General features: G+C 40.0%; 1 protein-coding gene across 6 annotated transcripts in view; it reads left to right on the forward strand.

The window, feature by feature from the left end:
- Window positions 1-17,783, forward strand: part of PPP6R3 (protein phosphatase 6 regulatory subunit 3) — a 105,110-nt gene that overhangs the window by 49,327 nt on the left and 38,000 nt on the right. For all 6 annotated transcript variants that reach the window (XM_080912382.1, XM_080912385.1, XM_080912386.1 and 3 more), the window contains 4 exons: window positions 703-768; window positions 3,600-3,712; window positions 7,543-7,656; window positions 16,018-16,147. In XM_080912382.1, the coding sequence (XP_080768508.1) occupies window positions 703-768; window positions 3,600-3,712; window positions 7,543-7,656; window positions 16,018-16,147 (423 nt within the window). The remainder of the gene's footprint in view (window positions 1-702; window positions 769-3,599; window positions 3,713-7,542; window positions 7,657-16,017; window positions 16,148-17,783) is intronic.

A 17,783-nucleotide genomic window follows, 5' to 3' on the forward strand; every position in this document is an offset into this window, starting at 1 on the left:
TCTCATGTAGTTACAAAGAGATTGTTATGGTCTCAGCAGCTCTACCTTTGAAGACAGGCAGGTGACTATCATCTGCTTTTAAGCTGCCTCAATCTGGCCCTAGTATTTTCTGTAGAGAATTTGGTTTGGGTATCTAACCCCGTCCTCCCTTCCCTCCCTTCTCCCCCTCCTTCCCTCCCTTCTTCCTTATTTCCTTCCTTCCTAAGGATTTCTCTGTGTACCCCACCTGTGATCATGCCTCTGCTTTCTAAGTGCTGGGATTAAAGTTGTGCATTACTTCCTCCTAACTTAAAAGCTCCTTTTTGTCTTGGGTTCTCCTAACCCAGAGACTTGGTTCTAAGTGTTGTTCTTAGTTGATCTGAATATCAGAGCTGACACTCTCCTAGAGATAGTATGTACTTGCTCTCAGTATTGAAATCATAGCCATGTAAATGTTGAATATCCAGTAGTCACCATCATTGAGTGTTGTCTGAGTGTGTGGCTATTGGGACGTGGAGATGTTGGTGAATGTGGTCATTCTTGAAATGATATATTCACTGCATTTTCCTTGGGGAACTTTTTAATTTTCTGTAGTGTTCAAAGACCAGAGAAACCTGTAAATTCTACTTAAAATGTGATGGCTATTTCCAGTATGTTAATCTTCACTGGGGCTTGAGCAGGAGCCACTTGTTGCTATGATCACTTCTACAATGTGTTTTGCAGTGGCTAAATGAGGAGAGAATTATCCAGAGGCTTGTGGAAATAGTTCACCCATCGCAAGAAGAAGATGTAAGTTCTCTTATATAACTTATTTTTTTTATATAAAAACTATTCATTCGCCATAGAACATACATGTGTATATATGTAAAGGGATTCAGAGGGGTTTTGTAGAATAGTGAAAACCTGCCTTTCTTGAGTTGTGAGGAGCAGGAGAGCACCATCTCCTTCCCAGTATGGGTCATGCTAAACCTGCTTTGTGATAAATCTCTATTCACACCGATTTTTCTTTTATATCTGCTTTTTTTGTAGATGATGGGGCTACATCTATATCTTGAGAAGTCTGACTAAAACTTAGTAGGCATCACAGGGTCTGGGTCACCACTGATCCTAACAGTGATTTCATAGTCTTACCCCTGACCTTGAGACTCAATCTGTTTCAGCCTGGGTGTGGAGGCTAGAGACAGACATTGTGACAGTGTATTTTGTCTCATCTGCTCACCTCCTTCCCTGGTGCTGGAAATCAGACACAGATGCGGCAGTGGGTCTGAAGCTTCCACATTGAACCCTGACTTGATGGGTCAGGATGTGTATTTCTGAGGTCTGTAGCATCATTTCTCATGAATCACACAAAGGTCTATGAGATTATCCAAAGTCAACCATTATGTACAGGCATAACTGTCAATAATAGATTCAACTGCATTTCCATGTAGGAGTTTAGGGTGATTCAGTGTGTTTGAGGCCTTAGGTCCTCCTTTTATGATTCTGGACTGCTGGTTGGTTAGATTGTAAGGTAAGCAGTATGGATGAGCAGGGCAGAGGAAAACAAGCTTTTATCCAGAGGACATTTTTATCCAAAGGTGGTTTTCTGTAGAGGTGGATTTACTCTCCATTTAAATAGTCTGCTTTAAAAGTTTTTATGGGTTTTTAGCAATGACATAGTGGCCAAGAGCACTTATTGCTCTTTCAGAAGACCTGACTTCAATTCCCCACACCCACTTAAAAAGGTGTAACCGTCCCTAACTTGTTCAAAGGGATCTAATTCTCTCTTCCAGGTTTTTAAGTACCAAGCACATACATGGCATGTTCCTACGTACATATGAACGTACAAAGTAAAAATGAATCTTAGAACTTTTTTTTTTTTTTTTTTTTTTATGGCTAGAGCTGATCTAAGATATATTTTTTATTTCTCCACTATCCTGTCTTGGGATTGTGAAGTACATTCTCCCCTGAGGTAGCTGCTATTGTTGTCAGAGTTAATATTCTTCACACACTCCGGGGATATATGCTAGGTGCTAAGGGAGAATTCTGGTGCAAGAACTTTTGGGCTTATTGGGTACTAATTTCTTCCCCTCTGGGTAGGAGCTCAGTGGTTCCAGGAGCTCTCAGTTCTCATGTTCTAGGGGCCTGGCCCGTGCTGGCAATAGAGAACAATGACGTAGCCAGAGTTGACCTCTTTGTGGGGGTTGCTTTCCATAAGTAGGTTTGTTCTTTACTGTATTCTTAAACAGACCTTGATTTCTTTCTTTCTTCTTCTTCTTCTTCTTCTTCTTTTTTTAAAGATTTATTTATATAAGTACAATGTAGCTGTCTTCAGACACACCAGAAGAGGGCATCAGATCTCATTACAGATGGTTGTGAGCCACCATGTGATTGCTGGGATTTGAACTCAGGACCTTTGGAAGAGCAGGCAGTGCTCTTAACCACTGAGCCATCTCTTCAGCCCCAGACCTTGATTTCTTACATAGCTTTCCACTTGTCTGTAGAGTCCATCAGAAACTATAAAGGAGAGCCTCAGCTCTATAAAGTTTTAGCTTAATCTTTGGTATATAGGTGCTTTGCCTATGTTTCATTTCTCTGGGAAGACAGCCCCAATGCTGCTCACTTGTTAAGCCCATGTTTAGTTTTATAAGAATCCATTCTTGGTTACTGCCTTCTGGTTTTCTGCTCTAGTATGCTTGACTTGACACTTTTTAAAAAGTAATGCTTTTAGGTTTATTTTTAATATTAGTGTAGGTGTTTTACCTGAATGTATGTGCACTATATGTATGACTGGTCATCATGGAGGCCTGAAGAGGGTGTCCAGTCCCCTGGAGCTAGAGTTACCGATGGTTGTGAGCCATCATGAAGGTGCTGGGAATTGACCTGGGTTCTTGAGAGAAGTGCCAGAGTTCTTAACCACTGAGCAGTCTCTCAGCCTACAGCATACTTTTTGAAAAGACCAGTCATGATTAGCATGGTGACCCCTGCCAGTAATTGCAGCAAGTGGAAGGTTAAAGCAGGAGAGTTGCAGAAGTCGGAGGCCAACCTATAATACATTTTGAGATCTTGTCTCAAAAACAACACCCCACACAGGGTGTGCTAATTTTCATTTTTTAAAAGTGTTAGGTTATTCTAGTTATTCTGATTCTAGTCTGTAAGTGTGGATTCCCACTATATATCATCTCTCCAGAACGTGATGTTCAGAAATGTTAACATTTCCCACAGGACATGAATGCTGAGGCATCCCAGAAAGGTAGATAGACACACCACCTTCTATCTTCCAGAGATGTGTTAGTTTTCCTTTGTTTGTTTTAATTTTTGAGCTAGTGTGTGTATTCATCTGTGCTAATAAAGGTGTTTGTGGGGGATAGCTTTTCTTTTTTCAAGTATTTAGTCAAAGACATAGTCCATGCCAGGCCTTTGCTCACAAATGATAATGTACACTGTGTAGTTGTGGAAGAGAAGCTCATCAGCCTGGCAGTCAAATGTTTCTATCTTTTCCTTTGGGGTTTCACTTGTTCATTTACGCTTATAGGCAGTTTTAACTTGTGTTACCCCTCAAGCAATTTCTCCCTTTACCTTTTACTATAAAGTTAACTTCTAATAAGTTCCATAGCTAAAATTGTACCTTTTTCCTTTAGCGGCATTCAAATGCCTCACAATCACTTTGTGAAATTGTTCGCCTGAGCAGAGACCAGATGTTACAAGTTCAGAACAGTACAGAACCAGATCCCCTGCTCGCCACTCTAGAAAAGTATGTTTACTACTTGGTTCTTACTTTCCTCATTGATGCTGTTTGATGTGTTACCTTATAAGTGACTGGTAAGTGACACGCTCCTTTGAGGGCATAGTGTCATAAAAAAAACCCTACGCAAAGCAGGAAAGCCTGCTTTTCTTCTTCCACTGTTTGTGACCCAGTAGAGACTGAAGAACAAGAATGGGATCCAGTGGCATGTATCGTGGACTTCAACTTCTCAATGCCTGCAAAGCTGAGATTTACAGAGCCATCCTGACATAAAACAGTCATATTATGACTTGGAGGACTTCTTTTTTTAAAATATAGAGTCTTCTGTGTGCATGCATTTGACCCATCTATGTCATTGGTTTCTTTTTCTAGGGCCACTGTGTCTTTGTAGCTTACTCAGGCTGTTTGAGCATGTACCTTGTTTTAGCTTGTGTTAAGGGGAAGGTCCTTTGGGGTTGGGCTGCTGTTTTGATTTCCAGGATTCTCACATTATCAGAAAGAATGTTGGTTGGTAACGTAGGTATGTTGTTGACTTATGTCTACACTGTTAAAGTAGTGTTATAGAAAAGAAGGCTCTCTGTGGGAGGAGTAACTGAAAAAGAGTGCACATTACATGGGTGAGGAGACCTTCACTCTACTGCTCTTGGCTTGACTCTCATGGTGTTCCTTCATAGTCCTCCAATGTAAAGAAGCTTTTGCCAAAGTGTCTGTTAGTAAGGGGAGGGTGCATCTTGCCATAAAGGAGAAAAAGACTCATTCACAGTGGTATCCCCATAGTTTTTGATGTTATGTCTTGTTTTTTATATGTACTACTTTCAAACATGTAATACCTTCCACATCCAGATACTTACACTAGATAAACTGTAAAATTCTGAGTGTTTGGATGGGCATAGTAGCACATGCCTTAAACACAGTACTCTGGAGGTACAGGCAGCCAGTCTTTGAGATCTGGGACAACCTCAGCTATATAGTAAGACCTTATCTCTGATAAACAAAACCAAAAAAAAAAAAAACTTTTGAGTTTCAACAATTTCATAATGGTTTACAAAGCTACTGTCCAATAGAAATACATCAAAACAACATAATTTTAATATTTTTAAAGTATGGAGTCTTGAAATCTGGCATTTATAGTTAGAATATGTGAAAGTCAGTAAGCTATATTCTAACTTTCAGTGGTGGCCACATTTAATAAGTGGTTGGTACAGAGTCATCCCACCTACCTGGTCAACAGTGATCTCTGAGTTCTGCAGGGCCACCGGAGCCCATGTATATGCTTGCATCTAACTTTCAAGCTCTGACTTTAGTTCTTCTGAAATCAAGATAAGCATATAGTCATGATTTATATTGATAAATGAGTGAATTTTTTCAGATACATGGGCCAGGTGAGTCAGTGGCCTGAGGTATCCTCTAAAAGTCAATGTAGAGTGGATATTCTCTTTCATTCTCTCTTTCTCCCCCCTCCCTCCCCTTCCCTCCCTTCATTCCCCCCTTAAGGAACGAAGGATTTAATTTGGCTCTCAGTTTGAAAGTACAGTCCATTCTGGCGTGGTGAATATAGCATGAGGTAGTTAGTTGGTTATGTTGCCTACAGTCAGGAAGCAGAGGGAGATGAATGCTTCTCGCCAATATCTTTTATTCTTTGACAGTTACGTGCTGCCAGTTCTTTTATTTATTTATGGATTGAGAAAATACAATAATCAAAGGCTGCCATGAGGGTGGGCGAGGGAGCACCCTCATAGAGGCAGGGTGAGGGGGGATGGGATGGGGGATTTTATAGGGGAAACTGGGAAAGGGGATAACACTTGAAATGTAAATAAAGAAAATATCCAATTAAAAAATAAACAAAAGGCTGCCATGAGCTTAGAAAACCTATGAAATATACTCCCCAGTTCACATATTTGATTAATATATTCAATAACAGTATATTAAAATATGTTGCCAGTGCTCTATTGCTGGGAAGAGACACTATGACCATGGCAGTTCTTAGGAAAGAAAATATTTAATTGGGGCTTGCTTACAGTTTCATACTTTATTCTCTTAATGATAAATAAGGAACATGGCGGCATTCAGGCAGAGAGTTCTACATGTAGACCCATAGATAGCAGGAAGTGAGTGTCTGGGCCTGGCTTGTGCTTCTGAAACCCCAAAACCAACCCCCCCAGTGACATACATTCTCCAACAAGGTCACAACTCCTAATCCTTTCAAACAGTGCCACTTTCTGTGAGACTATGGGCCTATTTTTATTCAAACCACCATGTTGTCTATATTTAATGACCAAGTAGTTTAGTTACTATATAATAGTCATATCAGAGTGTCAGTCTTTTGGTGAGACATAAAAAAATTACCCATATTTGAGTGTTGAATGACCCATGTACATGTGTGTCGTGGATGAAAAGTGTGGAAGGGTGGGTTTGAGTGGCTGAAAGAAATCTTGAGTTGATGGACATGGAATTTAGGACGACGTTTGGACCTAAATTAAATGCATTCTAGCTAGTATCTCTGAAAATGTTTGGGCCGTACTGTGTATCTCAATTATATCTAGTAATGAACTCAGAATTTTTGTTGTTTTGAGTCAGTCAGTTTTATAGATGTGAGTCTTTCTGTGACCACCCTACAAAAAACAAAACTCCGAGTGATGAGGAGCCATTGTTCCAGAGATGTGGATGAGTAAACTAGATGGCTTTACACATGGTGACTTTTCCTGATACTTGGTTGGCATCACCCCTTTTTTAAAAGGGGAATGGGACCATGTCAGAAAGCACCTTTTAATCTAGAGGCTGAAAGGCATCCCATATCTTGTGGCAAGTTCCATCCTGTAGTTTTGGGTGATGATGGATAGTGGTGTTTGGATATGACTCTGGCTGTGACACCAGTACTGTGTTGTTAAATCATAAGTTTTCATTGGTTATTACATGATTTTGTCCATAAGAATGCTCCTGATATGACAGCATTCCAGGTTAATATAGCCATGAAATGGTTAGGGTTTGTTTGCCATTGCCTAACTGAGTAGATGTCAGTGGTTTTGAAAGCATGACTTTGCTGTGGTGAGTGCCCTGCAATTTCTGAGCATGATAGGGACAAGTATCAGTGCTGTTCAGCTGGAAGCCCACCACAGAAAAATATAGTTGCCAGAACCACAGCTCCAAATCTCTAATCCAGTAGTTTTTGACCTGTGGGTCAAAACCCCTTTGGGAGTCAAATGACCCTTTTATCAGGATCAGATATCAGATATCAGATATTCACATTATGATTCATAACCATGACATTACAGTTATGAAGTAGCAGTGAACATAATTTTATGGTTCAGGGTCACCACAACATGAGGAACTGTATTATAGGGTTCCAGCATTAGGAAGGTGATACTGACTTTAACACTTGAGAATTACAGAGTAAAAGTCAGTGGATAATGGTCTTTATGATTTGTTTTGGATCTTTGGTAATCAAACAGCAGCCATACCTGTGTGGAAAAACGTGTGGGTTCTAATTTGTCATTTGGAAAGATTTTCCTTTTATGAAAGTGGTAAATTGTAAGTCTTTAGTGTACATCATTGTCAGACAGTCACCATGGCCACTACTCTGCTTTGAGGACATCACACCTAACCTTGAAATATTTGTTGCTTATCAGCTTGGTTGACAAAAGCAAACAGGGCCACTCCTTATCCCATTAGAGGAGATAAACTTCTTACCTAAGAAGAGTTGCTGTAGTAGTGACATTTCAAGTAGAAAGCAGACTTGGCCTTGTGTGGATGGATGCTCTTAGGGATTGGGTTGGATCTTTTTACTTATTATTGTTAAATGACATTGCAGTCAGTGCTTGACTGTTGTTTTTTTTCCCCAGGCAAGAAATTATTGAACAGCTTCTGTCAAATATTTTTCACAAGGAGAAGAATGAATCGGCCATAGTCAGTGCAATTCAGATTTTGTTGACTTTACTTGAGACTCGACGGCCAACGTAAGCTTTCCTTTTATCTCACCAAATGACCCATCTTGTTTTACTTTTAGATGTCTTAAAAGCTGAGTTAAATTCTTGCCAGGTGAGCATGCCTTTGAGGATCAGGTGCTACTGAATTTTACTGTTGTAGAGATAATAATTTCATTTATATGAGCACCATGGTGTGATCAAGTTACTGACAGCACTTTGTATTTGCTATTGTTAGTGGATTGGAGGTGAGCAAATCCCAAACATGGACAGTGGCGCAGACAATTGTCTGGCAGTGTGCTTATGAAGTTGGAGGAGGGATATCTCAATTGACAGGGGCTGATACCTCTCACAGTCAAGCACTGACTGCAATGTCATCTATCTCCAGATTCCCTTCTTGAGACTAATTTCTGTTGTTTTATGGGTCTCACTATGAGTGTATTACACTTCAGTGGCTGGATGAACAGGAGGCCTGGGGCCTTAAGGAAAATTTTGTGTCTCATAATCATGAATATGGTATGTTTTTCAGTGAGCCACTAGGTTTTATATGTTGTCTTTTACAGTGTAAAAGTATCCAGGGTAAGTATTGTAGAAATATTGTAGAGATTATGTTGTTTTGCCTGTTGTTACTAGATCCATCTAGTGAGGCAAGTGAAATAAGAGTGATGGGTGGCATCCCTCGCTGGCAAGGCTTTTCTTTTTTCTTGCAGGGATGAAATGTAGGTTTCTGTGGTGATAGTGAAGGCAGCCTCACCAGTCCCGCTTCCCAAATGCCTGACCTCTGCCACTGCCGTGCTTAGTCTCAGTGATAATAGAAGGCCTTTGGGGAATCTGTAATTTGCCTTTCTCCTTCTTTACCAGAAGCAGCAACATGACCTCATGCCCCAGGGCCTTCTACCCTCTATGGCTTAATGTCATGCTGCAAGTTTTGTATATTAACTGTGAGGCTTATACAATAAGTCTGTCCTTTTGTTGGGGCTCTTTTCCTTGTATTTCTTGGTAGATAATTCCATCTTGTATGGGAGTAGAAACTGATCTGTGAAATATTTATGGAGTAGTAGATGTTGCCACTGTCAGAAAAAGGGAATTTATATAAATATAGTCATCATCTTAAAACTTTGGAAAAGTGGGCAGTATGTAAAGAGAACCTCAGTAAAAGGATGGGAGACTGTATGAAGATGCAAGAGATGAAAACAGAAATGATGAGCCCTCAGCACTTACCATAGACACCAACATTTGAGAGAATCCACACAGGAAACCAGAAATGACCAATGATGGAGTGGGAATAGTTAAACATAACATTGCCTGCTCGCTGAGAACCCAGCAATAACTGACAGGGCAGCAGGAATAAATCTGAGTGCCCAAATCTTTGTTTCTGATGCTGTTTTCCAATAAAAGGATCCAAAGCTCCCTTAAAAAGGGCTAGTCCAGTCAACTGACAGCAACTGAAAGTCCCACAAAGGAGGCCCCGAGAAAGTAATCAAGGGAGAAAGGTATGAGGGAGGGAGGTAACTGAGTTAGGGTTTCTATTGCAACAAAAACAGGTTGGGCAGGAAAGGGTTCATTCTCCTGACTTGTTCAGCCTGCTTTCTTATAGAACCCAGGACCACTGCTCAGGAATGGAACCACCCACAGTTGGATGAGCCCTCCCCCCATCATTACTAATTGACAAAATTCGTTATAGCTGGGTCTCATGGAGGATTTTTCTTAAGGATTTTTCCTTTCAGATAATTCAAGTTTGTGTGTCAAGTTGATGTAAGAGTAGCCAACACAAATGGCCCCTTATCCACTTGACATACAAATGCATCACTATTAAGCCACATCTACCCTTTCTTATCATCCTGAGGTCTTACATTAAAAATGTAAGATAGTTTTAAAGGTCCCACGGTCTTTACAAATTCAAATTTTGGGCTCTTCCCGGCCTTGGTGGCACACTTGTTTAATTCCAGTGCTTGGGAGGCAGAGGCAGGAGGAGATCTTGGTTACAGAGAAACCCTGTTTTGAAAAACAAAACGACAACAACAACAAATCAGTCTCTTAAGATATTCCATCTCTAAAAACCTAAGGTCTTTTTTAAAAGTTCAAGGACTTTCAGCTGTGGGCTCCGATAAAAATCAAAATTAAACATCATCTTCAAGAGGGAAGAATCAGGGCACAGTCACAATCCGAACCAAGCAAAACCAAACTCCAACAACATAAATAAGTAAATGTTGAATTACCTGTTATTCACTCACAGTCTTTGGACTCCTCCAAAGGGCTTGGGTCACTTCTCTGACTCCGCCCTCTGCAGCACACACAGCTTGCATTCTAGGTTCCAGCTGGCTCCACTCTGCTGCTACTGTGCTCGGTGGTCATCCCATAGCACTGGCATCCCCAAAGCTGCTGGGGTCCCTTGCTATAACTGGGTTGCACTTTAACCAATAGTCTCTTCGTGGTGCCAAACCTCAATTTCTCAAGCTAAAAACCCCTTCCATCCTGGGTCGTCAACTGCCACCAAGGCTGCACCTTCACCAGTGGCCTCTCCTGGCCTTTCAAAGTCCATGACCTTTTCATGCCTTCAAAACCAGTATCACCTGGGTAACTCTTACACATTACAAAGACCAGCTGCCAGCATGAGGTAGAACCTTGGCTACCCTAGAAACAGCTTGTGTGTGTGGTTCTCAAGAAACAAAAGATTTCACCTCAGTGATACTGGTCTCTTTTTCAATCATTGCTAATTTCTTAGCTCTAACTAACCAGCATCAGTTGTTCCAGAAACACACAGGTTTCACTTTTGTTAATCACAGCTGATTCTTCAGACCCGGCTAGCTAGAATGATAGACTCTTAATTTATAATAGCAAAGAGCTTTGATAAAAGTCTTTAAACTTCCCTTTGAAGCTTTCACAAGCCAGGCCTCCATTTTTTGCATTGTTTTTAACATTATTATCTTCTAATAAGCTCCTACAGAACATGTCACTGAGCTCTCAAAGTTCAATAGCTTTTCTAGCTCCAAGTTCCCAACTCTTTCCACAATCATCTGGAAACATGACCAGGTCTGGTATCAGCAATTCCCCACTCCTGGTATCAACTTGTCTTAGCTAGGGTTTCTTGCTATAACAAAACACTATGACCAAAAAGCAAATTGGGGAGGAGCATAAATATAGGGTTTATTTAGTGCATACTTCACATTGATGTCTCCTACAGTTGTCCTCTAACTTCCACACATGCACAGTGTGTACCTCACACCACAGGGGAGTTGTGGTTGAGTTCCTATTGGTATCTTCCTCCCTGAGGAAGGAATGTGTTTTATGGACATTGAAAGAACATAGGAATGCCACAGAGAACTCACTAAACATATTCAAGAGGTGAAGAAATAAAACATATTTAAGTTTCCTAAATGGAAAACCCTGCTGAGGATTACTTAAGAATTAGATAGCTCTGTTGTATAGACAAGTTAAACCCCTCAGCAAAGAGCATTTCCTCCCTATAGAGTTAGGTGCAGCAGATGCATTCTAAGTAAAGATATATCAATAAACAGAATGAAGGAATACATCGCAAAGCCTTGTTAAAAAGCTAGCATTATCTTGAAACTACCTGAAGTAGATGAGAATAAGATATTAACAAGAGTACACAAGAGCTAGATGAAAACTCCTTTAAAAAAATAGACCAAATATATCAATTAGACCTTGAGATGACTTAGTGAGTGTCCTTTGTCCCCAGTTTTAGGGTGGACAGAGACAGAGGCACACTTGGGCTTCTTGCTGGTTCACAGCATAGCTCCAAGTTCAGTGAGAGAGACCCTGTCTCAAGGAAATGTAAAGAGTGATAAAGACACAAGACATCCTCTGTTCTCCATGCACATACTTGCACATGCCCCTAAAGCAAAATATGTAACAATCAAATAATGTATACTAAAAGTATAATATGACTAGGAGGCTCATTTGTGTCTCAGAAATCATATAAACAAACATTTCTATCTGTCTTTAAATTCTTTCTTTTATACCAGCAAACTTTTCACAAGGATTAAGCCAGTATAGTAAAGGAAAAAAAGAAAATGGCATCTGTATAGGAAATAATTCAAAGTTGCCTGGCCATAGATTACACAGGATTGTATTTGAGCAAATCTTAAACAATATGCCAAGTACTGGGTATAGCCAGCCACAGTTATGTAGAGAGTCATTGTTGTTATTGTTCTTACTGTTGTTGTAGTAATGCAAAAAAAACCTGTTTTAACTAATAATCAAGTATAGTAAGAGTCCAGGACACAGGATACAAAACCAGTACAATACTCAAAATTGAATTGCATTTAAATTTTCGCACAATGAGCAATTGGAATTTGAAATTAAATGTATCCTTTATAGAAAAGGAATTATTTATGTATAAATTTTAACAAAATGTAAGGTTTATTGACCTTAATCAGTGTAAATGCTTCAGTATTGTCAGTGTTCCCCAAACTGACCTGTAGATGGAGGCCGATACCATCAATATCTACACAAAACTTATGATAGATCTCAAACGAATTCCAAACTTTGTGGAAACCCCAAAGCCAAGGCAAACTGGACAATGGAAACACAGTAGGTGCCCAGATCCCTGGAACAAAGATGTGATCACACACGGGGTTCTGTAAGGATGTGGAGGCTGTGCACATGGAAAGAGTAAAGTTTCAGTAAGTGCTTATGGGGCAGTGTATTTGACCTTATTATACCAAAAAGTTTTGACTCATAGATCATAGAAAAACTTACTAGAAATGTATAATGGAAGTAGACATCAATCCTAAAACCATGGAAATTTCAGAATATTTGACTCAGGCAGTTTTCTTAGACATGTCACCAAGTCATGGTCTTTGTATTCTAGCTTGAATTCTATTGCTGTAACAAGAGCCATGCCCAAACAATGTGAGGAAGAAAGAGTTTGTTTCATTTTACAGGTATAGTCTTGTCATTGAGAGAAGCCAAGGCTGGAGCTTGAAGCAGAAACTACAGGAAAATGCTGCTTACTGAGTTGCTTCCAGAGTCATCTTCAGCTAACTTTTTTCTAAAGCCTAGAACCATTAGCCTAGGGATGCTATGTCCTGCAGTGGTTTGGGCTATTGCAGGTAAAAAATCAAGAAAATGCAGGGAAGTATGCCCATAAGAACTGACAGGAGCAGTTCTTCAGTTAAGGTTTAGTTCCCTCTTCCCTGGTGACAACTGTGATCAGCCACTACAAATCTTCTCCTTGTCAATTTGATCTTTCTTTGTCCCCCAAGAGCTCATGTTAATATGAGTGTCACAATATAAAAAGTCCAACTTTTAGAGCTCCTGAAAAACCCAAAATAAGTTTTGTTTTTTGTTTCCTTATCTTAGAAGGAAAGACCCAGGTTATAGTTATGAGCAGAACACAGCAAACTCAAATCCAGCCATGGAAATAGTTCAGTGTCTGGCTTCTGGGAATCACTCATGGTTATCCCTGTTTCTCCTGCTCTGCTCTCTGTAGCATGCACAGCATGTTTGATAGGCTTAAGACAGCTTCAGAGACTTAATAACTGTCCACTATCCTTGGTGGATGGCCCATAGTACCGATGTTATCAGGGTCTCTTAACACTTTACATTGTAATAAGCCTCAGCTGTTCTCAGTGACCCATTCATGTCTCCAAAACCAGTACAATATAGAAGAATGTCTTAGGGTGATTTTTGTTGTGATGAAACACCATGACCAAAAGCAACGAAGGGAAGAAAGGGTTTATTTAGTTTATATATCTTAAATCATAGTCCATTTGAAGGAACTTAGACTGAGGTGGAACCCAGAGGCAGAAGCAATGAAGAGGCCATGGAAGAGTGCTTCTTACTGGCTTGCTCCACATAGTACCAGTGTCACCGCAATGGGCTGGCCCTTCCCCCATTGATCACTAATCCAGAGTAGATTACAGACTTGAACCAGTATACCTATTTCAGTGGTGCTGGGGATTGAACCCATAGCTTTCTCCATTAGGCAAACTTTACTTACCAAGTCATATTTAGTCCTACTACTGCAGACTTTTGAAAGCCCCATGTTTGTTTCCTGTGTCTGAAAACAAAGTCAAAACTTGGTGGCTTACAGTCAGGCTTTTTGAATTTTTGCCACTCCATAGTCCCTTTGGACCAAAGACATTTTTCTCAGTACTTTATAAGTATATAAATAGAAAAACAAACCAAACATTTATTAATGATAAGGCTTACATTTCTTTTAAAATAGTCTTTGGTATACATGCAATTTTACTTTTAAAGGTGAAAGAGTAAATTTTTGTAGTGAGGTGGATATGCTTGTTCGCTTTACATAAATAATTCATGGCTGAGTCTTTAACGTTTGCAGGCTGTAGAGCATGTTCAACTTTATAATCGTCAGTGCTGAGACGGTCACTTCAACCGCATAGTACAAAGTGGCAGAAGTATAGTTAGGGACCATCTTGAAAAATCTGTTTCTAATCCCAAGTAAGCATTTTAATGCTTGATTTTTTTTTTTTAATGGTTTGTTTTTAATGAATTTTGTTCATGACTCCAATAGCAGTTTTAAGATGAAACATTCTGGCACATTTCAGTCTGATGACTTACTAATTTGGTGCTTTCATGCTGAGGTTGTTATAATTCAACTGTTGTATTTGTCTAAGAGCACAAAATTGTGCAGTAAAACATTGCAGCAGCCATAGCCTCAGATTGAGGCAAGATGTTTCAGTGCTCTTTATTATGTGGTGTGATGGCATATATAACACATACAGAGTTCAGAACCCTGGCAGCAGGGAAGTCACATGAACACAACACAGTGAGACCCATAAGAAACACCTCAGATTCATAACATGTTTGATTTTGAATTAGTTTTTCTTGTTATATATATTCAGTCTTATTGTTTCCAAATGTTTTGATCCCTTCTCCAACCCCTATCCAATTACATTGCTCTGTGTTGGCTTGCAGCCCACAGTTTCAGGAGCCGAGTCTGAGAGTAACAGTCCTAAATGCCAAATTTCCAAGATTTCTTTCAAGTGTTGGTGGTGCTACAGTCCCAGAGAAGCACAGAGATAATGGTTCCCTTCTCTTGACTTTTGATAACTCCATGGCCTGTGGCCACTGTTCCATTTGTCCTCATCTTGCCCTCTCTGTGTGTGTCTCTTTCCCTTCTGTTCTCTAGGGACTCTTATGATGGCACTGTGGGCCCACCTCACAATGCAGGTTAATCTTCCATCTCAGAGTACTTAGTTACGTCTTTAAGGGTCTTTCCTCCAAACCAAGTGGGATCCACAGGCTATGAGGATTAAGATAACATTTGTCTGGAGAAGCTAACACTTGACCAGAGGTATCACCCTTCCCTTTTCTTCAGGAATTGTGTCGCTGAATGCAGCCTTCAGAGCATGATGTCACCCACAGTGGTGTGTTTTCAGCAGCACTTTTTAAGGTGTCTCAGGCCATATGTAGCCCTTGGTCTGTTGATAGACTCCTCAGTGTTGTCCAAGAAGGGACATCTTCAGGTGGTTCTTGTATTAATAGTCAGTAAGTAACTCATATAAAGAGGTTGGATTTGGGTCCAGGCAATCTCACTACAGAAGTCACCAGAGTGGGTTTGTTTTGTTCTGTTTTTTGTTTTTGTTTTATTTTAAAGATTTATTTATTTATTCATTATGTATACAGAATTCTGTCTGCACATATGCCTGCAGACCAGAAGAGGGCACCAGATCTCGTTATAGATGGTTGTGAACCATCATATTGTTGTTAGGAATTAAACTCAGGACCTCTGGAAGAGCAGCTAGTGCTCTTAACCTCTGAACATCTCTCTAACCCTGCATAGCATTTTTAGTTTAAACTTCATATCCCCATTTTCACACCAATCTAGGTCCTCCCTCTTTTCCTGGGCTTATCCTTTTCCCACTTGAGAGCTACTGTGCCTTTGAAATTGCAATATTGGCTAGAATTGGGATTCTCACTCTATCTGTTGTTCCTTTTTTTCTGTTGTTTGTTTGTTTTGAAGGAATGACTGAGGACTGAATTTTATGTAGAATAAATTAAAATCTTTAAATACAAATCAATGTTTACCTAAAAATAATCTCAGGGATAAGTAGGGACCTGCTTATTGCTAGCATTCGCATTCGCAAATGGCAGCTATTTCTGTGGCCTGTGACTTGGGTCAGTTTTCCATTTAAAATGTGCATTTTCTGATTAATTAGAGATATACTGACAGGAGTTGGAGGGCTCAGGGGGAATCTGGAGATGTGACATAATATCTCATCTAATACCATAACCCCTTCAGGTTCTCAGGGCACAATGGCCAATCTCTTGAGTCTTGGCCACCTCTTTGACATCACTATAGTATTGTCATACAAAATCATGTGTGCCTGTGGGTTGATAGGGAGAGTTTGCATGTAGTATTATGAAATTATTGTAGTTACCTTGATTTTTTTTTTTTTCCAGATTTGAAGGCCATATAGAAATATGCCCACCAGGCATGAGTCATTCAGCTTGTTCAGTTAACAAGAGTGTTCTAGAAGCCATCCGAGGAAGACTTGGATCTTTCCATGAACTCCTACTCGAGCCTCCCAAGGTAGGTTTGCTGTCTTAAGTGTTATAGGCAGCCAATGGCTTGGTTTTGGCAGTCACTGGAGTCTGAGAATCTTGGACATACGAAAATAACCGTAATTAGCATTACATATTTGTTTTTTAAAAGTGTGTGCATGTGTGTGTACCTTTGTTAGTTACATCCTTCCATTCAACTATATGGGTTTTGGAGATACAACTCAGAAGCTTAGAGGAAAATGCTTTGCTCATAGAGCCACATTCTCAGCCTACATAAAATGTTTAAAGGTACACTATCAATTTTTTTCTGCCTCTGAGATACCTTGTTGTTGGTTGATTTGGTTTTCTTGTGGGGGCAAAGTCTTGCTATTCTCCTTATGAGTAATAAGATTACAAGCATTTACCACTGTGCCTCTCTTGAGGCCTTTATCCATATGCCTTGTCTAAATTAGTAAATGAGGGAAATTAGAATTAAAAATATCTACTTAAATAAACTCAGATTCTTGTTTTGTAAATCCTTGAGTACCTATGAATCAGTAAAAAAGATAGTTTTCTGTTTGTAGCATATTCCTTTTAGGCCTTTGAGGTAAAGTTAACCTTTTGTGATCTGATTTTTGAAATTGCATCTTCATATGAGCTTGGGGACAGTGGAGACAGATGACATTTTAACTGAATATAGTCTATTGGGGTCGTAGGGTACAGCTTGGAAAAAAACTCGCACAGGCTGTTATTTTTCCAAGGAGAACAACTGTATGCAAAACTAAACACAGTCGACCTCAGGAGACCTACCTAAGAGGCACGCTGGGAGCCACAGCTGCTCTGCTGCAGTTGTGCAGGGTCAGCTATGCCTCTTACTTTTATACAGTACATTTGGATCTACTGTCATCTGTAGTGTTATCTTTACATTGGTAAGACTTTAATATGTGAGCTTGTTACTTCTATAGGAGGTCTTGTTACTTAGACAATGTTCGGTTCCTGTGAAAAGACACATGACCAAGGCAACTCTTATAAAAGAAAGCATTTTATAGAGGTTTAGTTCATATCCTGAGGGAAGGGCTAGCTTGATGTAAGAGCAGTAGGTGAGAACTACATCCTGATCTTCTGACCAAGAGGGAGAGCCCACCTCCACTGACACACCTTTTTCCGAAAGGCCACATCTACCCTAAACAAGGCCATATCTGCTAATCCTGCTGACCACTCCTTGGTGACCAAGTATATGAGCCTATTCAGACCATTCTTGTTCAGACCACCACAACCTTTTCAATAGAAAATATTAAATATGATATTTTGGAAGAGGAATAGCAGAATACTTTAAGTCCATACCCCAAGGCTCTGGTTAACTTCTAAATTGTTGTTCAGATACTCAGTGCTGTTGTGCCTAGCAGTTCCTTCTGGCCTCAGGGTTTGGCATCTTTATTTAGCTCATTCGCCTTAGGAAACTTTTTTTTAGTGTTTAGCAGCCAAATAGCCAGTGACATCCTTGCCTATCCTAGGAATAAGAATAAGAAAAGGGATCTAGAAGACAGAGCACCACTAATGAGAAATGGAGTCAGGAGGCTGATAAGGAGAGGAGGTGTGTGAGAGCTCAGCCTGCATCTTGTCTCGGGTGGGTCACTTAGCTTCTTTCTAGGTGCACAATGAAGCACCTGATTCACAGCCCCAAT

This window comes from Micromys minutus (genome assembly GCF_963924665.1).
Source record: "Micromys minutus genome assembly, chromosome: 2".
Taxonomy (NCBI): Eukaryota; Metazoa; Chordata; class Mammalia; order Rodentia; family Muridae; genus Micromys; species Micromys minutus.